This window comes from Bombyx mori, chromosome 22 (genome assembly GCF_030269925.1).
Source record: "Bombyx mori chromosome 22, ASM3026992v2".
Lineage (NCBI taxonomy): Eukaryota > Metazoa > Arthropoda > Insecta > Lepidoptera > Bombycidae > Bombyx > Bombyx mori.
The window spans coordinates 14,791,655-14,813,882 of NC_085128.1; the positions used below are offsets into that span (position 1 = coordinate 14,791,655).

The 22,228-nt window shown below is 36.4% G+C and overlaps 2 protein-coding genes across 6 annotated transcripts in view; both read right to left on the reverse strand.

Annotated features, from left to right (window-relative positions):
- The window catches only part of LOC101737481 (elongation of very long chain fatty acids protein 7), a 42,659-nt gene extending 26,009 nt beyond the window's left edge, over positions 1-16,650 (reverse strand). Inside the window, exon 1 of the mRNA XM_038018989.2 lies at positions 16,515-16,650. The gene's annotated coding sequence lies outside the window, so the exon portion shown is untranslated. The remainder of the gene's footprint in view (positions 1-16,514) is intronic.
- A 3,309-nt stretch (positions 16,651-19,959) lies between these two features.
- LOC101743614 (elongation of very long chain fatty acids protein 4) overlaps positions 19,960-22,228 on the reverse strand; it is a 30,010-nt gene continuing 27,741 nt past the window's right edge. For all 5 annotated transcript variants that reach the window (XM_062675033.1, XM_038018792.2, XM_062675034.1 and 2 more), the window contains 2 exons: positions 21,403-21,702; positions 19,960-20,210 (listed from right to left, as the gene is read on the reverse strand). In XM_062675033.1, the coding sequence (XP_062531017.1) occupies positions 19,986-20,210; positions 21,403-21,702 (525 nt within the window). In that variant the 3' untranslated portion in view covers positions 19,960-19,985. The remainder of the gene's footprint in view (positions 20,211-21,402; positions 21,703-22,228) is intronic.

Here is a 22,228-nt window from a genome sequence, read left to right on the forward strand (position 1 = left end):
GGAACCAAGGTCTAACCAACATGATGACCGCTTACGATCATCAAAAATAACCATTTTTCGTCGCAAGACAATGCAGTTCAAAATAAATTCTGGTGTCTGTTAAGCAACGCGAGGGATATTTTTTTTTCGGGCCGAGAGCCGAACCTCCTACGAGGTCCCCGCGCCTAGGGGGCGCGCGAAGTATGTGGGACTTGGGTATCTGCAGATTTTGGGAGCAGACCGCGGGTACAAGGATATTTTTAGGGCTCTACCGTACTAAGCGACTCGCATTGCACTCTCTCACCCCACATCCGGACTCCGCCCGGGGTCAAAACCCGGTCAGAGTAAGGGGGTTCCCGCGGTTAACACTACAACCAGACTACGCGAGGGATATCTTAAGGTATTAGTCGCGCTAAAGATCGTTCAATTCGTGTGGCACCGACTTTTCAAGATTTTTAACTTGCCTTTTTACGCAAATGGACCAATATTGCTTTGATGCTAACTTTCAAAACGGCACACTGAGTATCGCCTTTAATTCGTCTTTGTTGACTTTAGTTTTCGGGCGACTACGAGGTTCATTACGGTATTGCTACGGTATTGCTACCGCGACGGAACTCGCATTCCATAATTAATCGTATTTTTCGTGTCCATATTGATATAAAAAAACAAAAATAGGAAAAACAAAACACTAATCAATAAACAAATGACTGAATTTGTAAATAAAGCACCATATTTTTTTAATACAATTAATTTGAAATGATAATTTACTGGCAGCCATACACAGATGGCCAGTATTACAAACGACAACTTCATAAGTAAAAACCTCTGTATTATTTACATATTTTATTTCATGTCAAGATGTTATTACTTCATCGTGGAAGCTGTAAGTATATATTTACAATGCTACTCTATAATGCTGATCTTACTTTGTCACTTTTAAGAATAATCAATAAAGTATTTAAATGAGAAAAAATATAGTTAACCTTTGGATTAAAAACGTGGGCGCAAACACCTATTGGCAGTAATTAGCATGATATAATATAGATTTTAGTTTATTCTATGTTGTTATATATTTATTATTAATAAGATGAAACTGTTATTCTAAAATATTTAATGTTTAGTAGACACTGTTTTGATGGGAAAATGTTCAGAATATATTTAATGATTATATTATTGTTTAAAAATACAACTGACTGGCAAAATAATCAAATCTTATATCTTTAAACGAGCAATTCTTTTATATAAATATATAAATTGAATCTCGGATACGGCTTCAACGATTTTCATAAAATTTAGTATACAGGGGATTTCAGGGGCGATAAATCGGTCTAGCTACGATTTATTTTCAGAAAATGTTGTTTTATTCCTACATATTTTCAATAATCAACTTTATCGATAATTTTTTTTTTTCTTTATATAACCAGTACATATTTTTTTATTATTCTGTCGGTAAGATCGTAAAATATTATATATATTTCATCATTTTATCAATACATAATTCGTATTTAAATATAATATCAAAAAAAACAATTAATAAAAAAAAACCGTGCAAAGTTCGGTCATCCAGGTACTATTAATAAAGCATAAATATTAATTAATTAATTTATATTATAATTAATAGTAATAATTTAATTAAGTATCGTAATTGTTATGCAAATCACTTTGTTTGCGCCATCTTATTATTAGGCTGTATAATAATGATGTGTTTATATTAGTCAAAAGTAATTTATGTAAAATAAATTAATGCTAGTCATGTAAAAATCACTAAAATGTTTATTGTGAATATTAAGCTACATTTTATCAATTGTTTTGCAGTAATTCCATTTAATTGTATAAAAGAAGTTGTAGTTGCTATAACCAACACAAAATGGCTTTTTGTATGAAAACTAAGCTGAACTTTTTGGCCGTTGTAACTATACTGAGACCTTAGAACTTATTATCTCAAGGTGGGTGGCGCATTTACATTGTAGATGTCTATGGGCTCCAGTAACCACTTAACACAAGGTGGGCTGTGACCTCGTCCACCCATCTAAGCAATAAAAAAAAAGTACTAAACTGTTTAGTTGGCTGGCTTTTTGTAATAAGCAAGTAATGTTAATGTTTTATATAATTGTATTGTATTATCATTGTAATAGATCTTATATGTGAAAGCTCTGACGTAACTGCGACATACACATTCACATCACTAGATCCAATAACCCAGAGCGTGCTATGTCACAGAACAGCAAATACTTTAATATAAAAAGATCAGCATGACATTACTATGATTTTTGACATGTTCTACTATGTATTTGCAATACTGATGTAGTTTTAAGATTGATTTTTAAGACTATCTATCTATCTATATATATATAAAAAGAATTGCCGTTCGTTAGTCTCGCTAAAACTCGAGAACGGCTGGACCGATTTGGCTAATTTTGGTCTTGAATTATTCGTGGAAGTCCAGAGAAGGTTCAAAAGGTGAATAAATATGAAAATGGTCGGAATTCTATAAAAACAAACAATTTTGTTTTTCCTTTGATGTGTCCCCCGTCGGACGGATTTTTTATGTTTGTGTTAAGTTTATTTTATACAAAAGTTTAGGTCTTTTATTTAGCGATTGAGGCACTACGAAGTCTTCCGGGTCGGCTAGTACTAATATCTACAGTGGTTTTTACGGATGTTCCGTTATAACTACTAAACCGTGCATCCGATTGACTTGAAACTTGGTATCCATGTAGAAAATACATGTACTTAATGGATAGGCTACATATAAATATGAGTGTTGGACTCCCTACACCAGTTGCGGGGGCATTAATAATGAGAATCTTTGTTCGGACGGGTACAGCTAGTTTTTTTTTATATTTAGCAATGTTTTCGATCGAATGTGTGTTAGCTTATTATTATTACACGCAAAAACAGAGTAGCGAATGGACATAATTTTTTACTAGGACATATTTAATGGTGCTTATAAAATAAATTCATGTTTATTTTGAGAAAAACCATCTTTATTTCATTTAAATAAAAAAATAACACGGATGACATCACTGGGCTAATTTAAACTTGAATTCTATTCACATATTTTTCTCAGAAAAAAACAAGTTTTCAATATTATCCCTGGTAAATAGTATATTATGTAAATAATTTTAATCTTATATAAAAAATTCTTTTTTCAATTTACCACTGTCAAAAACAATTCTTTTGTTAAGCATTTATTACGCAAATTAATTCCCTCTGTTATGATAATTTATGCATACTATTTACAAATTTTCTTTGCTGTTTGTTTAAGAATAAGAAATACGTGTTTTTTTTTTAATTAAAGGATTGTATCTTTCAGCGCCACCAACGCTAACTTTCAACAACTTCGGACTCTGTTGACTAGAAGTCTTGGTCAGAATTGCATTGCAATAATGACAAATTACCCTTCGAACATACACGACTTTAGAACAGATAGAGAAAAGATGTAAGTGCCATTGTAGCCTAGAATAACCGTCTCCTTTCATGGGAACATAAGAACCGAGAGGAAAACACCGGAGAATGGGCAACACCATGCTTAGTTATACCAGCATAATTTGATTGTTAACTACCTATTGTGGTAGGGCATATTGATTTTCCGTACAAACGTGACTATGCCCACTGATCGACAGTGCCTATTTATATAACTATAACAGAAAAGAAACTCAATCATTGTTGTTTATCGATAGAAGATAACTCTGACACAGGAAACTAAGCGATACTAGGTAAGTAATAGGTATATACTAGGTAAGAAATCTGGTAATATATTCTTCAGTTATTTAAGCATAATTTTTTTATCGAGTTCGGTGTATATTTGTAGCACACTTTCCATATTTGAACATTATTGGAGGCGTACATAGCTTGGTCTACGAAAAGCCTTAATTTCCTTAAAGTCGGTCAAAAGGCTAAAAGTTATCCAAGTGGCGTGCTATTGTGTCATTGACAACTCCAACCATCCAGTCCATAATTAAAATCGTAATAATTATACAATTAGCAGCCGTATGTAATGCTTGAACTAGACGTCGACCAACTTAATTCCCACAAAGGTGACCTTGCTGGTTTTCGATGATGCAAACAATGTTTTAACTAAGTAAGTCTGGCTTGACAAGCTCATTGTCATTTTTTTCAAAGCAAACATGCTCTAAGCCCGAATACACCACCTCATACCGATTTCTATTTTGGTTTTTGGAACGAAGTTCCTTATGGGACGATGCGGAGGGGTACCCTAACCGGGAAAAAATGTCCGTAACGTAAGCTTTTTATTATTTATGTATAGTCTGTCTTAGTATGATGGCTATACAGTGTCTAATGTATAGCCTACGTGATGACGGCTATTATTATTATTCATATAAGTAGCTTTTTCTTTGTATATTATTACTGTATATTTTTAATAAATCATTGTGAATAAAATAAAGCTGATAACTTTGTAAGGTAGTTTTTTTTATCAATAAAAAAATCTTAATAAAAAATGTATACATACCCGAATAATTATTTTCTTTATACCTCGAATAGAACTTAAAAAAATTATAATTTTATAATAAGGAACTTGGTTCCTATCCGGTGTTCCACGACACCACACATTTTTTTTTTAACTGGGAACAAATCACGGACGGTCGCCCGACCACAATTTAGGATTCTTTTTTTATTGCATAAATGAGTGGACGAGCTCACATCCCACCTGTTGTTAAGTGGCTACCGGAGCCCATAGACACCTAAAACGTAAGTGCCAACACTCACCTCGAGACATACGTTCTAAGGTCTCAGTATAGTTACAGCGGCTGCCCCACCCTTCAAGCCGAAAAGCAGTACAGATTCACGGCAGAAATAAGCGGGGTGGTGGTACATACCCGTGCGGACACACAAGACGTCCTAGCACCAGCAATAATTCCCTGTGTTATGGGTACCAGAGACTGATAAACATACTTATATATGTTTAGATATATATATATATACAAATAATAAACACCCAGAGAAAAAGCAAACAAACCTGTTCATCATAGAATGTTTGCCTAATGTGGGAATCGAACCTACGACCCCTGGCGCAATATTCAGGAGCTCTAACTACATCACCGCCGAGTCAGTCTATTGTCAATTCTACTCCAGTACAAGCATATATTCGACCTGAAATACGCCACGGTCGTGATACAATAAAAAATGTATGTAATTAATTGTTCCATCTGATGTAAGCATTTAACACTGTCCATTTAATGAACTAAAAAATACTGAAATTATTTCATACCGTCCTATCGATCTTTTTACAATTTTGAGAAGTATCAAAAAAGTGCTCAAAGAAACCCATCCATTCCCCATATATTGGTGCTCAAATAAATTAGATTAACGTCAAAAATACAACGTAGGATTTTTGGATACTACGATACGATGTAACTTTTGAACATGTCATTTTTTCATTTTACTAAACCTCCTTATTTGCAAGGTCACTCTAGTGGTGATCGGACTGATTGCTTATCGTGTAACACAATCCTTAGAATAGGAGCCGCGTAAAATGAATAATATAGTAGTCCACAAACCCATGTTCCGAAATGCTTGCGCGGTACCTAATACTCTTTAATCGTTCGCGAGCAAAGGGTAAGTAAGACATTCAAATACTTCAGGCTTTACGACCAAATTTTTTTTCTACCACTAAAGAACTATTCCAACTACGCGAGTAGGTGAGCTCACGGGGCTCAATCTGAGAGAACTTGCTAGAACTAGCCTTAGCAAGAGCAATGCTGCATCCACCAAAGGATTGGAATCGTGACCCACTGAAAATATTTGGGAAATAATCAGGTATCTATCTATACTGATTTTATAAATACGCATGTAACAAGTAAAGTTTGTGCCCCAAAAAGAGTTTTTTTTTAATTGCTTAGATGGATGGACGAGCTCACAGCCCACCCGATACTAAGTGGTTACTGGAGCCCATAGACATCTACAACGTAAATGCGCCACCCACCTCGAGATATAAGTTCTAAGGTCTCAGTATAGTTACAACGGCTACCCCACCCTTCGAACCGAAACGCATTACTGCTTCACGGCGGAAATAGGCGGGGTGGTGGTACCTACCCGTGCGGACTCACAAGAGGTCCTACCACCAGTGAAGAGGCTACATATAGGCTACATTCCACTGTTCAGTACAGGTATCCAACATAACAGGATCCGATAACATGAATCGATGCGCACTATTTGTTAATATGCGATTAGAAATGTGAATCACTTCAATGAGTCGGGTTAATTAGCAAATATCCTGTATAATTGCGTGTCGCATCCGTTGTATTCAATACTTCAAGCTACGTCAATTATAATACAATAAAATATGTATTAAGGTCATTTTCAAAATAGTAGTTATGTTAGCTCTGAATGAAGACACTATATTTCTTTTGTTTTTAAAGTGAAAGCTTCTTATTGCTGTTGTGATTTGGAACTTGATACAAACAAAAAATACACCATAAAGAAGCAAACATACACATCTATTGATATTAGCCTACGAGAGAAAGAAATAGAGCGTTTCGTAAGAATCCTCTTGGAACCTCTTTGAGGGAATCTTCTACTGTATATCAACCGCACAGATGTTGTTTTTAAATCTCCAAACATGGAAAAAAGAGAAATGTTTATTTTTTTATTGACTGCAAACGCAAACAAATTATATGGGCAACGATTCAAGAAGAAGCTTAAACTGATATTTGTCAAGGACAAAGCTATTATTGCAGTGGCCAAAAAACTAAATAGTTATTAATGAAATGGTTGCGATATGCGAAAAGAAGGGCCGAATTATTTGAAGTGTTCGTTTTTTTATCGTTGGGCCCCGGAATATATGAATGACTCATTCCAAAATCTTCCTATTATATCAATAGAAACTACCTGTATAGAGAGCGAGTTTACCCGCCTCCCGGGATTGGGAGAAATTGCGACCTAAAAACCCCTCAACTTCTAGCTAGTTTGGATTCTTCAAGAAGTACCTGCACCGGATTGAACGTCATGAGACTTGAATGCGATCATTACTCTGGATTCGATTTGGGCACGGCGAAACATATGCTCGCGTTCTGGCCCGCATGGCTGGGACTGTAACGTGTCCTGGTCGTACAAATCTTGTCTCTCTTGTCATTGTCGAGGATCATGGCTACGTTGCTATACGGCAACTAATCCTGGCAGCATCGGTTCGACTTCAGCATCTTGCAGAAACAAACGATGGGGCGCGAGAGCGAGCCCTCTTCTCCCTCTGCACCAACCCATTACTGTCAAGCCGTGGGATCACGTCAAAGTCGTCCGGACCCTAACGCCCTAAGCGCTTCCGTATGTGGTTTGGAGAGGGTACAAGAGAGACCCAAGCAGGTGACCTATAAGTATCTATACACGCGTTTTACGAAAGAGCAACCAGGTGAGAGATGACCGCACTCCCCAGCGGCTGGTTCCTACCCAGTGGGGTATTCTGGGAATCCGATAGTGGTGACGCCGTCTAGATGGGCTTTGGATAACCGGCTGACTCAACAGCCGGCTCTCGGAACAAATACCAAAATAAAATAACACTAAAGTAGGCCAGTAAAACCTATCATGTAACCCAAATACAGCTGAAAACCACTGTCCACGTTCCTTTAAGTCATAAACTGCGGGCGTCTATTGATTGCTTTACCTAATGTGTCATGTATAAATAAATAATAAAATTGAAATTTTCCAACGTGATTTATTTTTGGAACGAAGTTCCTTACGGCAGGCTTGGAGGGGATAGGGATTTTGCTGCGCGACCGAACTGAAAAAAATGTGATAGTAAAACCGTAAGAAAAAATCCGTGGAAAAAGTGCGTGGAATAAAACCGTTAAATGAGACGTGCGCAGGCGCGACAGTCGCATACACAAGCGAGTAGTGTATAATACCTTTCTCTTTCTCCCTCTTTCTTTTACTTTTACATACTTTCCTGCACTTAAAAAAACTTAAAAAAACTAATCAGCAAAATTTAAGAGAAAAATCAAGAAAACCTACATAAAATTGAGCACGATTTTTTTTTTGCAAATTGTGTCGATTCTACATTAGCCGAAGGAACTTCGTTCCTACCTGGTGTCCCACGACACCACATCTTTCATTTTTTGTATGTTGTCGTTGGATGCGGAAGGCGGAGGACCGCATTATGTGGAAGGCATTGGGGAAGGCCTATGTCCAGCAGTGAGCAGATAAAGGCTGATGATGATGATGATGATGATATTGTCGTATTCAAAATAACAAGCCACTTTTCTTCTTTTCGATTCAAATACAACTTAATCTTTTGCAAAGTCAGACAATTAAAATTATTATATACTACTAGCTGATCCGGCAAATAAATAATAAAATAAAAAAATAAAAATAAAAACTTATAACTCAAGGCGAGGGGTGGCATTTACGTTGTAGATGTCTATGGGCTCCGGTAACCACTTAACACCAGGTGGGCTGTGAGCTCGTCCACCCATCTAAGCAATAAAAAAACTTGTGTAAATGAAAATGTCATCGCGGCTTAAAGGGATGAGAACTATAACGGAGTACGTTATGTTTTTCCTTCGATTGATACAAATCGATTTAATTCCAAATCATTCTATCACTATAGCTGGCATCCCTTTTCCGTTTATTTGGTTGCGCGGGAGACTGTCTGAAGTCAACGAGGAGGACGTAAGTGTTTCGTGGAAAACAGCTTTTTCGGTGAAATATCGATTAAATCGTGGAGCGCACTACATGAAGCCTATTTAACGCGAAGATCGCGATTCCGATTCAGTGCAACACTGCTCTTGCTAGATCTGGTATTAGCAATTCTCTCAAGTTGAGCCCGTGAGCTCACCTACCAATCCGCACGTAGTTGGAAGCTCCTTAGGCCACCAACGATTATGTAGGAAAGAAAGAAAGTGAATAATCGAAGCAACTGAATCTCTTGTGCCCCTTTTCCCAGCGAGTTTTCACTTTGCGGCTGGCGAAGTGTGGACTTGTGTAGCCGGAGATGCTGCACGGCGGTCTGCCCTATATGTTTTTTCAATTCGACTGAAATTTTATGTAATTTTTGGGTGCAGCATCTATGCAGTTTGTTGTCGTAATATAAAATTGAAATTTTTCTCATCCCTTCAAAGAGCTTCGCTGGTAGTAACCCCAATGACCATCGGTTCGGCTGCAAAGCACCCTGGTTTGTCTCAGCTGAGTATTGTTCATTCAAAAGTCAGAAGTTACGGGTTTCAGTTGATACGACTCAGCCATAATATTCTTCCTATTATCTTTGACAAGTAAGTGGAAAAACTGCGATTTCCTCAGTTTTCCTCAAAAATGCCGGTCAGTTTCTTCGCAACAATAAATTGAGACCTAAATAATTCAATTTGATTTTCACCGTAGTAACTTATTTGCTAATTGCCAAAACATTAATTGGTGATAGTACTACTCTAACGCTTTCAAAAAGAACTAGTCGGATATCACGGCGCTATCAACAACGCGGATGTCTAGAATTATTAGTTATTTCACGTATCGAGCCACAGGTAGTGTTATCCTATGTTTTATTCTACTGAAGTATCTGCTCTGGATAAAATATCCCATGAACAACGCCACGTCAATGCAACGATTCACTTTGACACGTGAAGTCTAAAGTGTATAACCACCCCTTAAATAGAGATACCTACGCTAGTTTTGCAGCCGATATAAGTCGATGGCATTACGCCCCTTGAGTTACAAGATTTAAGTCTTAATAGTAGTAGGACTATACATGATTTATTTTAGAAATTCAATCTCATAGAATTTCTTAAAATTTTGCCTACATATGAAATGTTTGCTCACCCTACATTTAGTCGCATATTTGTCTGGATTACTAAAAATCGCGATTGCAAACCTATCATCAATTTATCAACAGTGTTATTGGCATAAATGCTCCACCTACTTTATGCTATTTGAACATTCAAAAAAAAAGTACAGTTAAGATTCGTACAATCTACCAGCACATGGTAATAAAAAACTTCAATAATATTTTATATTCACAATTTCTAAATAACTGTTTTTTTTTTTCAGTTTATTGATACTCATAGAAGCTTAATCAACTAAAGACAATTACTGTACAAGTTCAGCCAAAGAATAACCGTACATAAACGTTGTAAACTACAGTTGCAAAGTTTAGAAAATTTTATAACTGCTTCACACGTGCGCTCAAAGATAAAGACACCAAGTAATCGAACCAACGGACCTATGTCATTACCATTCGGAATAAACAGTTAGCTAACGTCAAAAAATTATACATATCTTATTTTTACGATTGGATACGATTTTACTGGTGGTAGGACCACTTGTGAGTCCGCGCGGGCGGGTACCACCACCCTGCCTACTTCTGCCGTGTAGCAGTAATGCGTTTCGGTTTGGAGGGTGGGGCAGCCATTTAACTATACTTGAGACCTTAGAACTTATATCTCAAGGTGGGTGGCGCATTTACGTTGTGGATGTCTATGGGCTCCAGTAACCACTTCACACCAGGTGGGCTATGAGCTCGTCCACCTATCTAAGCAATAAAAAAATACCGCGATGAAAGTGGATAGTCCCTGGGTACGCATATTCATCTCTTAAAGGCGGATAATTAGAGCTAATTATCCGCTAATTACGGCTTCAACCTCAAGTTTCAAATTAAGTTACGCATCCGCGTTTTTTTATGAAAAGACCCAAATAAACATTTTTTTTAATCAGCAGTTAATCGCCTGATTCACGATTATGTGTTGTCGTTCAGTAAGTACAAGTACTAATATGTAATTAGGTAATTATAAAAACTTTCTTTCTGTGTTACCTTACCTACATTATCTACATTTACAATTTGATTAGTATCGTTCGAATTCTAAAACTCAGCTATTTTATCAATGCTTATCATCGTCTCTATCTAAACTCTAAACACGAACAGAGACAGACACGATGACCCAAAAAAGACAATTCATTTCAGCAAAATTGACGATTTATTTGGTTCCACGAAATATAATGAGTTATGATGACACAGAAAAAATTCACACTTAAAACCTTATTTCATTTTATTCGTGTCCGTGAGTTTTTAATTTTTCGCATTGTATTTTATTATCACGCGATCATTATATTTAAATTTTGTAAAATTATTAAACTTGATTTCATTGTTATTTTAGCTTAGAGAAACCTTAAGATTACAGAAGTTACTTGCTAATAATATATACGACTAGCGCTAGACGAAAGGATCGGGTTCTACAAGACAACCCTTTGAACCCTGACATTAGACTCAAAGATCGAAAAGAAAATTCTAAATCACAATAAATTACTTGTGGTAGGATCTCTTGTGAGTCTGCGCGGGTGGGTACCACCACCCTGCCTATTTCTGTCGTGAAGCAGTAATGCGTTTCGGTTTGAAGGGTGGGGCAGCCGTTGTAACTATACTTGAGACCTTAGAACTTATATCTCAAGGTGGGTGGCGCATTTATGTCGTGGATGTCTATGGGCTCCAGTAACCACTTAATACCAGGTGGGCTGTGAGCTCGTCCATCCAACTAAGCAATAAAAAAAAATCTCCACAAAAAGTAGTGTAGACTGTTCGTCTGTTAGCCAACATATAGAAACATAGAATCGCTTATCGTAATCACTAATATTAACTACGCCATAATTTACTTTAAAGTAGTAATGGGATTTTTCCCTAAAGCAAATGGTTAATCTTCTATCTATCTATACATATAAAAATTAATTACTGTTCCTTAGTCTCGCTAAAACTCGAGAGCGGCTGGACCGTTTTGGCTAATTTTGGTCTTAAATTATTTGTGGAAGTCCAGAGAAGGTTTAAAAGGTTTAGCTAAATATGAAAATGCTCGGAATTAAATAAAAATAACAATTTTGTTTTCCCTTTGATGTGTCCCCCGTCGGACGGATTACTTTTGTTTGTTTTAAGTTTATTTAATACAAAAGTTTAGGTATTTTGTTTATCGATTGAGGCACTACGAAGTCTGCCGGGTCAGCCAGTCGCCAATATTATCTATGCCATAATTTACTTTAAAGTACTAATAGGACTGTTCCCTAAAGCAAATGGTTAATAATAAATATTGTATGTATGACGGACGTCCTCCCGCGCTCACGCAAACGCTATGACCTCGCTCGTACTCGTAACACCTGGCTTACTTGTTATGACAAAGTCTCAGAAAAATGCGTAATGATGAACTGAACTCGTATTGAGCCTTTCGCATCGTGGTGCCAGATTCAAAAAACGGCCGTCTGGTGTAGTGGTAAGTGACATGGTCACTACACAAGGGGGTCGCGGGTTCGAATCCCGCTAAGGGAAGATATTTGTATGATAAATATAAATGTCTTTTCCAGGGTTATGGATTTATATTAAATATATGTATGTGTATAATAAAAATCTTACATTTATATCCGTTATCTGGTACCTGTAACACAATTTCTTTACGAACTTATCACGGGACCAGTTAACGTGGCGTGATTGTTAGTAAATATTTATTTATTTATTTATTATTAAAAAGCATAATTTTTTAGGAAGTAACAATTATCCGAAACCCTTTCCAGTTTTACTAGGACAGGTGGGCGAGCAATGACTCAGCCAGGAGTGTGTGAATTGCTAACAGCAGCCCGAGCATCTCCGAAGAATACCAAACAGTTCAAGGGCAGTTGCTTCATTCTACCGGGAAGCATCTAGTAAACGCCTATCAGATAACATCTACTGCTCTTATTATTATGGACGTAAAAACTCATTCTAATTGACAACTCGATTAACTGCTTACAGTTTTTTTTTTGTTTTCCTACCTAAGCTGATAGCCTTGAGAGGCTATTTCAGCGTAACCTTAACTAGTAGGTGAGCTCACGGGGCTCAAACCGGAGTGTTGCTAACACTGGCCCTAGCAAGAGCAGTGCTTCGCAGAATCTACCACCGGATCGGAAACGTGACCCACTGAGAAAATCTGGCGAGAAGCTCAGTCGGCTGTGTCTGTGGGTTAATTCACTCGTCGAGCCCCAAGCGACGGATTCGACGAGAACGATGACCGGTGCTTGAGGTACCTAAAAGCACCGTTAGTGGATCGAGAGGATCCGAAATGACGTGTTTTGGGCGACGTCGACCGCTTTCCATTCTGTCCGCAGGATCAGAAATGTAGTTACCGGCGGCCACGATGAGAGCGTTCTCGTATCGTGCCGCTTTATCGAAGTGTCGCTCTACCGGGAAGCATCTAGTACACGCTTACCAGATAACATCTACTGCTCTTATTATTGTGAACGTAAAAACTCATTCTAATTGACAACTCGATTAGTTGTTGACAGTTAGATAGCACTTAGTATCGTTTTTAGTCTTTCAAGATATGTTTGATCGTAAACACCTTGAACCTGCAAATTCACTTTCACTTTTAACTTTCTTACATCCAACATCCTAGTGTTTCAAACCGGATTATATCAAGTCGTTCCGTTTGCGAATTGAATACTATATATACTTCATAATTCGAATTATATTTAAGCGAACGCTTCAAAGGCTTATGTACTGTTGACAGCTTAGATCGTAATCTTCAAAATTATCTTTGATTAGATTTACAGGTGTTGACAGAGCAGGTTCGAAACAAAAGCGAGAATTAAACAGGTGCTCATTTAACATAAGATCTTCAACCATTTCACCAGTCTATGTAATAAATTAAAAACTAATAGAAGCAAACGGTTTTTTTTTTTAAATGCTAATTAAAGTTACTATGGTTCGTAAACATTACAGAATGTGTGAAGTTGAAATCTCAATTCGAATGTTTAATGCTTGTCCCGATTCTGAAAGTTTCTAGATTAGAAGGTTTCGTCTTCAAAAACTCTATAAATTTAGTAAATTAATCACAAATGAACATGAATTAGTTTGTTATACCAGCTGAAAACATTAGGAAGTATTTTGCTAAATTATACTGCAAAAAAAAAACGGAAAAACAAAAAATTATATTTTCGAGTTTTGTTAATACAATATATACGCTAATTTTGACACTTGCACCCATGTTAATCGTGTGCTATTTAAATCGAAACATTGTTTTTAAGCATGACGAATGAAAATGTAATCGCCAAAAAATATATGCGACCTTAAGTCTTCATGTTAAATTATTTCAGCTGTTAAATAATTTACTTAAGCCGTTAAACCAATAAACGTTCAAAGATAATTAAGATAAAGATAATTTTGTAATAAAACGTGTCACGGTTTCTTGTGACACGTTAATCTCAAACTTATCTGGGTGATTCCTATGACGTCAGCGACGCAGTTACATATAAAAATGAAATATTTGTGAACCTTAGCCTAATTTTAACTCGGTACACATTATCGTAATAAGAAAAACGTGTGACTTATTTATTTTTGTCATGTCATTTGTTATTTCTTTTTTTATGGCAATAGTTTTAATGCCCGTTTCAAGTAAAAAGTAGGGAAACTAAACACGAGAAAAAATAAACAAAAACAGCAAAAGGAAACAAAAGAGATAAACTAGCTAAAATCAAAATATGTACATAAACATATTAAATCTTAACATTATTATTATTGATTATGAAAGGATATTAAAGGATAAATCAAAAGGCAGAAAATTTTAGTCGGAAACGGAACATGTAGTAATTGTAAGGAATTCAAAGAGGAGGTGCGGTCATATTGGGAACAAGAGAAGAAAATACGGTCGAGGTCACCAATATCTTCTCCAAACTCACAGACATATTTCTTTAATGTTTTCCTCATTAATTGAAATAAATTGAAATAAACGATCTGTCAAAAAAAAAGTACTTTAAAAAAACTAAAAAACGTGCTTTATATTATATAAAATTCAACAAAAAAATAGATAATAAAATTTAATTATTTATTTAATTATTAAATTTAATTTGAAAATAGTGTAAAAAAATATATATTTTATTTAAAAAAAGCGTGGGATTCATAGTGTTATTAGTTATTCTATTATGTTATTATTTTCTATTTTATTGTTGAATTTTATATAAATCGTGTTTTTTTAGTTTTTTTAAACTATTATTTATTATTAATTTTTTAGTTTAATTTCAATTTTTTCAATTTTTTTAAAATACTGAATTGTCATCGGTCCTCGATAAATCTACAAAGTTTGAATGAAATCTAGCCGTTTAAAGTGGGTCAAAATCGCGTCTATAGGAGTCAGTTACAAACACACATACAAGTGAAGCTAATATAAAGCGTGTAAAAAAGGATCAGTAGAAACTTTTAAAAGAGTTCTGTATATTAGAAATAATTTCGACCAAAAACATAGAGAACGAAGTAGAGCAGCAATAATAAAAAAATAAAAACGATCTAAAAAGATTTTAATACGACACGGATTGTCATCTTCCGTTAGCCTAGCGCGTTTTTTGTCTTGCAACAGATTACTTTGTTACATTTTTAAACTGTAGACGGACAGATTAGCTCACATCTCGTTTGAAGTTAACATGAAACTATTACCGTTCGCGGACCGGCATCCACTGTTCTGCCTATATATGTCACGAACGTTTTTATGGCCATTGTAGGCAGGCCATTGTCGCCCGTGGACTTCAGCAATGCTAGAGGCAGAGTCAAGCCACTGCCTAACGTTAAGTACTTTCCACAAGCCTTGTTTCAAGAAGGACATGGGCATAGCGCCAGGGAAACACCGTGGAGGGGAGCTCATATCAAAGCCGGATGGTACGTGTAAAAAAGATCTCTGGAAACGCACTGTGGATGAACGCAGTGACCCCAGGTAATGATAGGAACAACGGATGAACTCTGCTCCGGTCGTGGTCTCCTCAACAAAAAGGAATATTTTGTTGTAAATTTTAATTTTATTGTACACGTGCTTTTAGATTTTTAAAAGCCTTCATTAATGTCGTAATTAACCATGTTTCCTTGTAAACATGTATTTAATGGATTTAAGAGAAATCGCATCGTTGAACACGCATCATTATTGAATTGTGATATGTACTTATAATAACAATACGACGTAGTACCGCATTGATACTGGATATCAATATTTTGTACTTGCTTCAGCAGTACATATACTACTATATTTAAAGGTATTTAAAAAATATTCCGGCCTTCTTCAGGGCTAGCCTTGTCGTTAATGACATATTTATTTATTAAATATATAATATTTACATATATTTACTGCTATATAAATATATATTACGAACAACACACACACTCGTGAACACACTCCGAATTTCGCATTAATACATTTTGAAATTAAGTGCTAAGTGTGTCTCGAACCTGCGACTCTTGCTTAATACCGCTGAGCAACGCGCACTTCTAACGCAAGTGTTGTCATAACAATAAAATTGTAGAGCATATTTTGTTTGTGGAAAATACGTGTAGCCACATTAAAATTCTTAATTCACACTACCAATTTTATTCCAATGTCATTTTAAATTCAAAATTCCAATTTTTAAATATCAAAAATGTTTCTGTATTTATGTTCATCTCGTATATTTTTTAAAAAGATCCGATCGTTTTTCGAAGTGCCCAGCCGTTTGTGCGTAAGTCAAAATTACTCATTTATACACGAAAGGCACTTACTTATAAAAATTTTTGCATGATTTTTGGTTTGAATTAAAAAAAAAAAGTAACACAGAAATTTGTTTACCTTTATCGTCAGCAGCCACAAAAAAACAAAATTAAGTACTGCTTGTGAACACACGCGATTTTGTATTGAAAATCAGTCGCCACTAGCGACTGTCGCGGCGAACGAAAGACGACTGAAAGATCTAAAAGGCTTTGTCGCGACTCGCGTCACGCTACGGACATCGAACGCATGAACGGGTTAAGATGCGGACTCGTGTAGATTTCTCCAAATCACTACGGAGATTGTGCGTGCGTAATTGCGTCCGCTAGTTTGGACGCATATTTTACGATTTATGACCAACATCAGTTTTACATTTTTGGTCTTAGAGAGTTTGCAGTTGACTTGAATCGCAAGTGCAATTCGCAAATTTATAAACAAACTAGCTGACCCGGCAAACGTTGCTTTGCCATATATAAGATTTCTAGGGAATTTCTAGTGTAGAAAAAAAAACTAACTTATTGTAAGTGTGTAAGCACGTGGTAAATTAGTGAAAGAGGCATGTAACGCCGTGAACGATGAGGGAATATAAAAATAACAAAACCTCATTCAACCATTATAACAAATTCCTCATTCAAAGCCCTCCTCAAAAGCTTCATTATAACAAAAAAAAAATACCAAAAAATTTAAAATAAATGTTACGCGTGGACAACTCTTATCACTTAGGGGTATGAAAAATAGATAGAAGCCGATTCTCAGATCTACTGAACATGCATATAAAGTTTCATAAAAATCGGTCAAACCGTTTCAGAGGAGTATGGTAACTAACATTGTGACACGAGAATTTTATATAAACTAATAAGTTACAGTAACGAATTGTTCCAAAATTTTCGTAGGTATCTACATTATCAACACTTATATTTAATACGTTGCAAGAGCTATCATCACGGGTAGACATAAGGGTTTTTTTTCCCTACGTGTCTGCCAGTCTGGACACGAGACTGAGCGAGGCACTTCGCTGTGCCACTGAGCGACAAATGTAAGTGGCTACAGATCACAAGACAAGGTTTTTTGGACGAAGGCATCACTGATGACCCGGAGGCCTATCCAGTTTGACCAGAATGGGTGGGCGAGCAGATTAAGAGCAAGAAAAGGCCTTAGGCGGGCGCACGGACATCACTTCTCCCCCTCTCAAAATCCCCCCAACAGCATACTCACTCCTGCCCTGTGTGGCAGGGAGCTTCTGCCCGGATAGTGGGGTTCGCCCTGAAGCCCGTTCCGTGCCTCCGTAAGGGGCTACGACGACCCCAGTAAGTAACACGATGTTCAGTAACGAGCGAATAATTAGAGGAAGAGGAGGAGTCAGTCAGTAGCGTCGAAGGGCGATTGGTGTTCTGTCTTGCTTGGTGGGCTAGTTTATGGGGCTCAGCTTTTTTTTTATATCGATGGGGAACCCCAGTTTTTACGGATACCCTGCCGTCGGGGGTCGGACCGGGTTTTGTCGGACTTCGCGCCTCCAGTGGAAAACCGAGAGAGATCCGGATGCCACGTGGCCGCACCGATAGCAGTCGTGACTGCGGTCAACCGACGACGGGCACAGGGCGCCCTCCAGCCTGAAAGAATTGAACGATAGCACCGAATTATCGGAGACTCGTTGAATGTAAAAATTGTGGCAGGAACTCGTTAAATAAATACGGCGGCGTAAAATATAAATATAATTGTTTTATTGCCATGAGTGAATGAGGTCGCAGACCATTAGGACAATTGCTTGTTGTTTTATTGTGACTTAAATTTTAGTGTGAGAGCTTCACGTACCAGTAGTATTGCGAGAATATAATATAATTTAAATTGTAAATAGACTGCTTTAACAAAAACCGACTTCAAATAAAAAAAAAGATATTCCAAAACAAATTAATATACACTAAAAACAAGAATCATTGAAATCGGTTGACGTGATATTGAGTTATTGGGTTATTCATATATTTGTCGCGCACGTACTTAATGCAAATTTAATACTTATATGGTTTTCTCATGGATACCATTATCAAAACTGGACTAAGTTGAAATGGGACCACTCAGCTTTCTAATACAAAAAGAAACATCAAAATCGATTCACCCAGTCAAAGGTTGTGAGGTAACAAACTTAAAAAAAACATACAGTCGAATTGAGAACCTCCTCCTTTTTTGAAGTCAGTTAAAAAGTGAAAATACGTGCGTTGAATTCACGATCCAGAAGTTATTTTATAATATTTAGATTAGAAGTTTAAGTGCGTTAAATTTTTTATTGATAAATTTTATGGAATATATAAGCTTAAAAACTAAAAAAAATACACTTAAATAATAAATCAAACTAATAACTCATTTATTTCACCTTTCTATCGTGATCTGGTCAGAATGTTAGAGCGTAGCTGTAAAATTATTATATTATCGTCATCGATACATGATACCTTTTCAAGTTACTTGGATCTTGTATTGTTGAAAATGAGATTTCAATTATATCGTTACGTTTAAATAAACACATACAAACCAAAGTAATAAGAGTATATTAAAAATGTGAATTTATTTGAACTAGAGGTACCGCAGTAGTCGAAATTCGACAATAATTAATTGGAATTGTAAGTTTGTACACTATTATGATTGTATTTTATACTTCTATAATCACAAATTTCGCCAAGACTACACTATAAAAAATATTAACAAAGACAAACCATATTCTATTCTCAATTTGACAACAGACGTCAAGAACAAAAGTTTGACAATGAATAGTATGCATTCGTGTGTGCGTCAAATAGTATGCTAGGTATGTAGTGTGTGTAATGTTTTCTTTATTGTTTTAATGTATCTTTTATGCATTTTAAAAAAAATATTAGCATTGTGCACTTCTTCTCTATATTCTCTATAAGTGTGGAAAATTTCATACTCCTCCGTCCGCGCAATTTTCTTAAAAAGGGATACAAAGTTTTTGCTTCACGTATTAATATATAGATTCCTCAACTTCTATTGCAAGCAATAGTACTTTACAGTTTCTATCATCGTAGAAAAGCTAAGACCTGAACCGTTTTTTTAGTTTAAATCATAACCATTCATATTTTAACTAAACAATAACTGAAATCGGTTTAGGTTTTATACGATACATATTAGAAACGACATACATAGGAACAAACTGGTGGTAGGAACTCTTCGGTCCGCACGGGTGGGTACCAGCACCCTGCCTATTTCTGCCGTGAAGCAGTAATGCGTTTCGGTTTGAAGGGTGGGGCAGCCGTTGTAACTATACTTGACACCTTAGTACTTATATCTCAAGGTGGGTGGCGCATTTACGTTGTAGATGTCTATGGGCTCCAGTAACCGCTCAACACCAGGTGGGCTGTGACCTTGCTCACCAAGGTCTAAGCACTAAAATATTATAAATATAAATTATTAAATTATAATTATTTAATTACGTAATTATAAATACGGCTCGCGAAAATCGAATAAAATAATAACAGCATAAGATAAAAATAAAACTCTAGAAAAAAAATTACAAACATTATACCAGACTCATTTATTAAAAATTCAAAGTCCCTTTAACAATCGCTCCCCGCCTAACTTATTTCCCACATTTAAATCGTTCGCTTTCCTCTCCTTTCTAACTCTGTAGCTCTGAACGTAGAATTTCATGAACAATAAGAAAAAGGAGCAAATAAGTGACACGCAGAAGTAATGGAAAAACGTTGGTAGAGGACAAGGCGTCAACTTCTGCTGGTAGTGCAGGTGGGAAGTAACTAAGACGAACTGCACCTGTAAATTTTAGTTTATTATTAAACTAGCTTTTGCCCGCGACTTCGTCCGCGTGGAATAGTTCACAAATAATGCTTTATTTTAGAACAAATTTGGTTAGCATAAAAAACATTATAGTAAGACAACCTTAACATATAGACATGTACTGTCGCGGACTTTTTTTTAGATCTTTTAATGAGGAATAATTCTGTCATACATTATTTTAGCGAAATTTTAACCGTTTCCGGGAGCTCTCAAAAGGGAAAAAAACCCGATTTTGAAACATTCTTTATTGGTGCTCCGCTTGTATTGGTCTTAGCGTGATGTTATATAACCTATAGCCTTCCTCGATAAATAGGCTATCTAACACTGAAAGAATTTTTCTGCTCTGTTCTGTGATTTTGGCGATCTCTCCAATTTTACACCCATTACTCTCGACGGAGCACCTTTGCCGTACGTCAAGACTGTCGATACCTAGGGTCTGTTATCCAAAGGAAGGTGAACAGGAGCGTACTATGAATTGACACAGGATGGATGAATGGCGGCAGGTCACGGGCACCACATGTGACTCACACATTTCTCTTTCCCTAAAAGGGAAGATATATAAAACCTTAATAAGGCCTGCCGTCTTACATGAATCAGCTTGTTGGACCGCTAAAATGGCGGATGAAAAGCAGCAGAGATGCGAATATTGCGATGGATGTGTGTAGCAACGAGAATGAATATAATACGGAATTAATACGTTAGAGGAAGTCTGAAAGTGGCACCCACAGGTCCAACACAGACTGTCACAACAGAGAAGTTGAGAAGTGCGCGTTTGGGATGGAATGGACATGTGATGAGACGAAATGAAAATGAGGTTAGTAAGAAATTGTTAACTAAGAATGTAGAATGATATAGAGGAAGAGGTAGACCTAAGAAGAAATGGATGGATTGCGTGAAAGACGATATGTGTAAGAAGGGAGTGAGCGAAGAAATGGTCTATGATAGAGGAGTATGAAAAGAGAAAACATGTTGCGCCGATCCCAGGTGACTGGGAGAAGGGCAGGAGAATGATGAATGTTGGACGGTTTGATGTTTTTGACAATTAACTTGAAAATACTAGTTTTTTGAACCTCTAACCTTAACTGAATTAGGAATCCTGAGCCTCTTTGGATCACTAATAAAAGTCTCCGAAGAATTAATATATCAGTTGCTGGATATACAAACTTACCAGTTGCACCTTAGTCAAATGTTTCTTCCACCAAACAAACTTAGCATACTTCGGGCCCAGAGACGATATCCCATAATAAGCATACATCAGCACATGAACGAAGCTATTCAACATGCCAACCACCACAAAGTGATCTGCGGGATGGTACATTAAATGGAGCCAGGTCCAAGTCACCATGGTGTTGTGGTGGTAAAGATGAAGGAAAGTCACTTGGTTGTCTTTCTTTCTCAGAACGAAGAACACTGTATCTAGTAGATCAAGGTGCTTTGCTATGAAATATGGATAGATTTCTTTGATAACCTGAAACAAAAATAATTGTGTTCTTGAATTATTACCATGCTAATAAACAAGTGGCAAACTTCAGAATCATTTCAAATATATTTTAAAGAGGGACACGTCATTGTGCTTAATACTAAGCTGTTTGTTAGAGATTATTTCTAGAGTTTGATGGCATTCAAAACAAAATGTCTGGAAACGCATTATACATGAGTGCCATTATACAAAATACTTTAGAGTATTAATTACTCCATTGCCGGGTGTTGCGCTACTCAAAAGGATATGACAGAACCATATCAAACGAAACTACAAACCATTGAACATTATCATTTTGTTTTTTATGTAGTTGTTACCGGAACCCATAGACATCTACAACGTAAATGCCGCCACCCACCTTGAGATATGAATTCTAAAGTCTCAATATAGTTACAACGGCTACCCACCCTTCAAACCGATACGCATTACTGCTTCGTGGTTGAAATAGGCGGGGTGGTGGTACCTAACCGTGTGGACTCACAAGAGGTCTTATCACCAGACATCATCATGATCG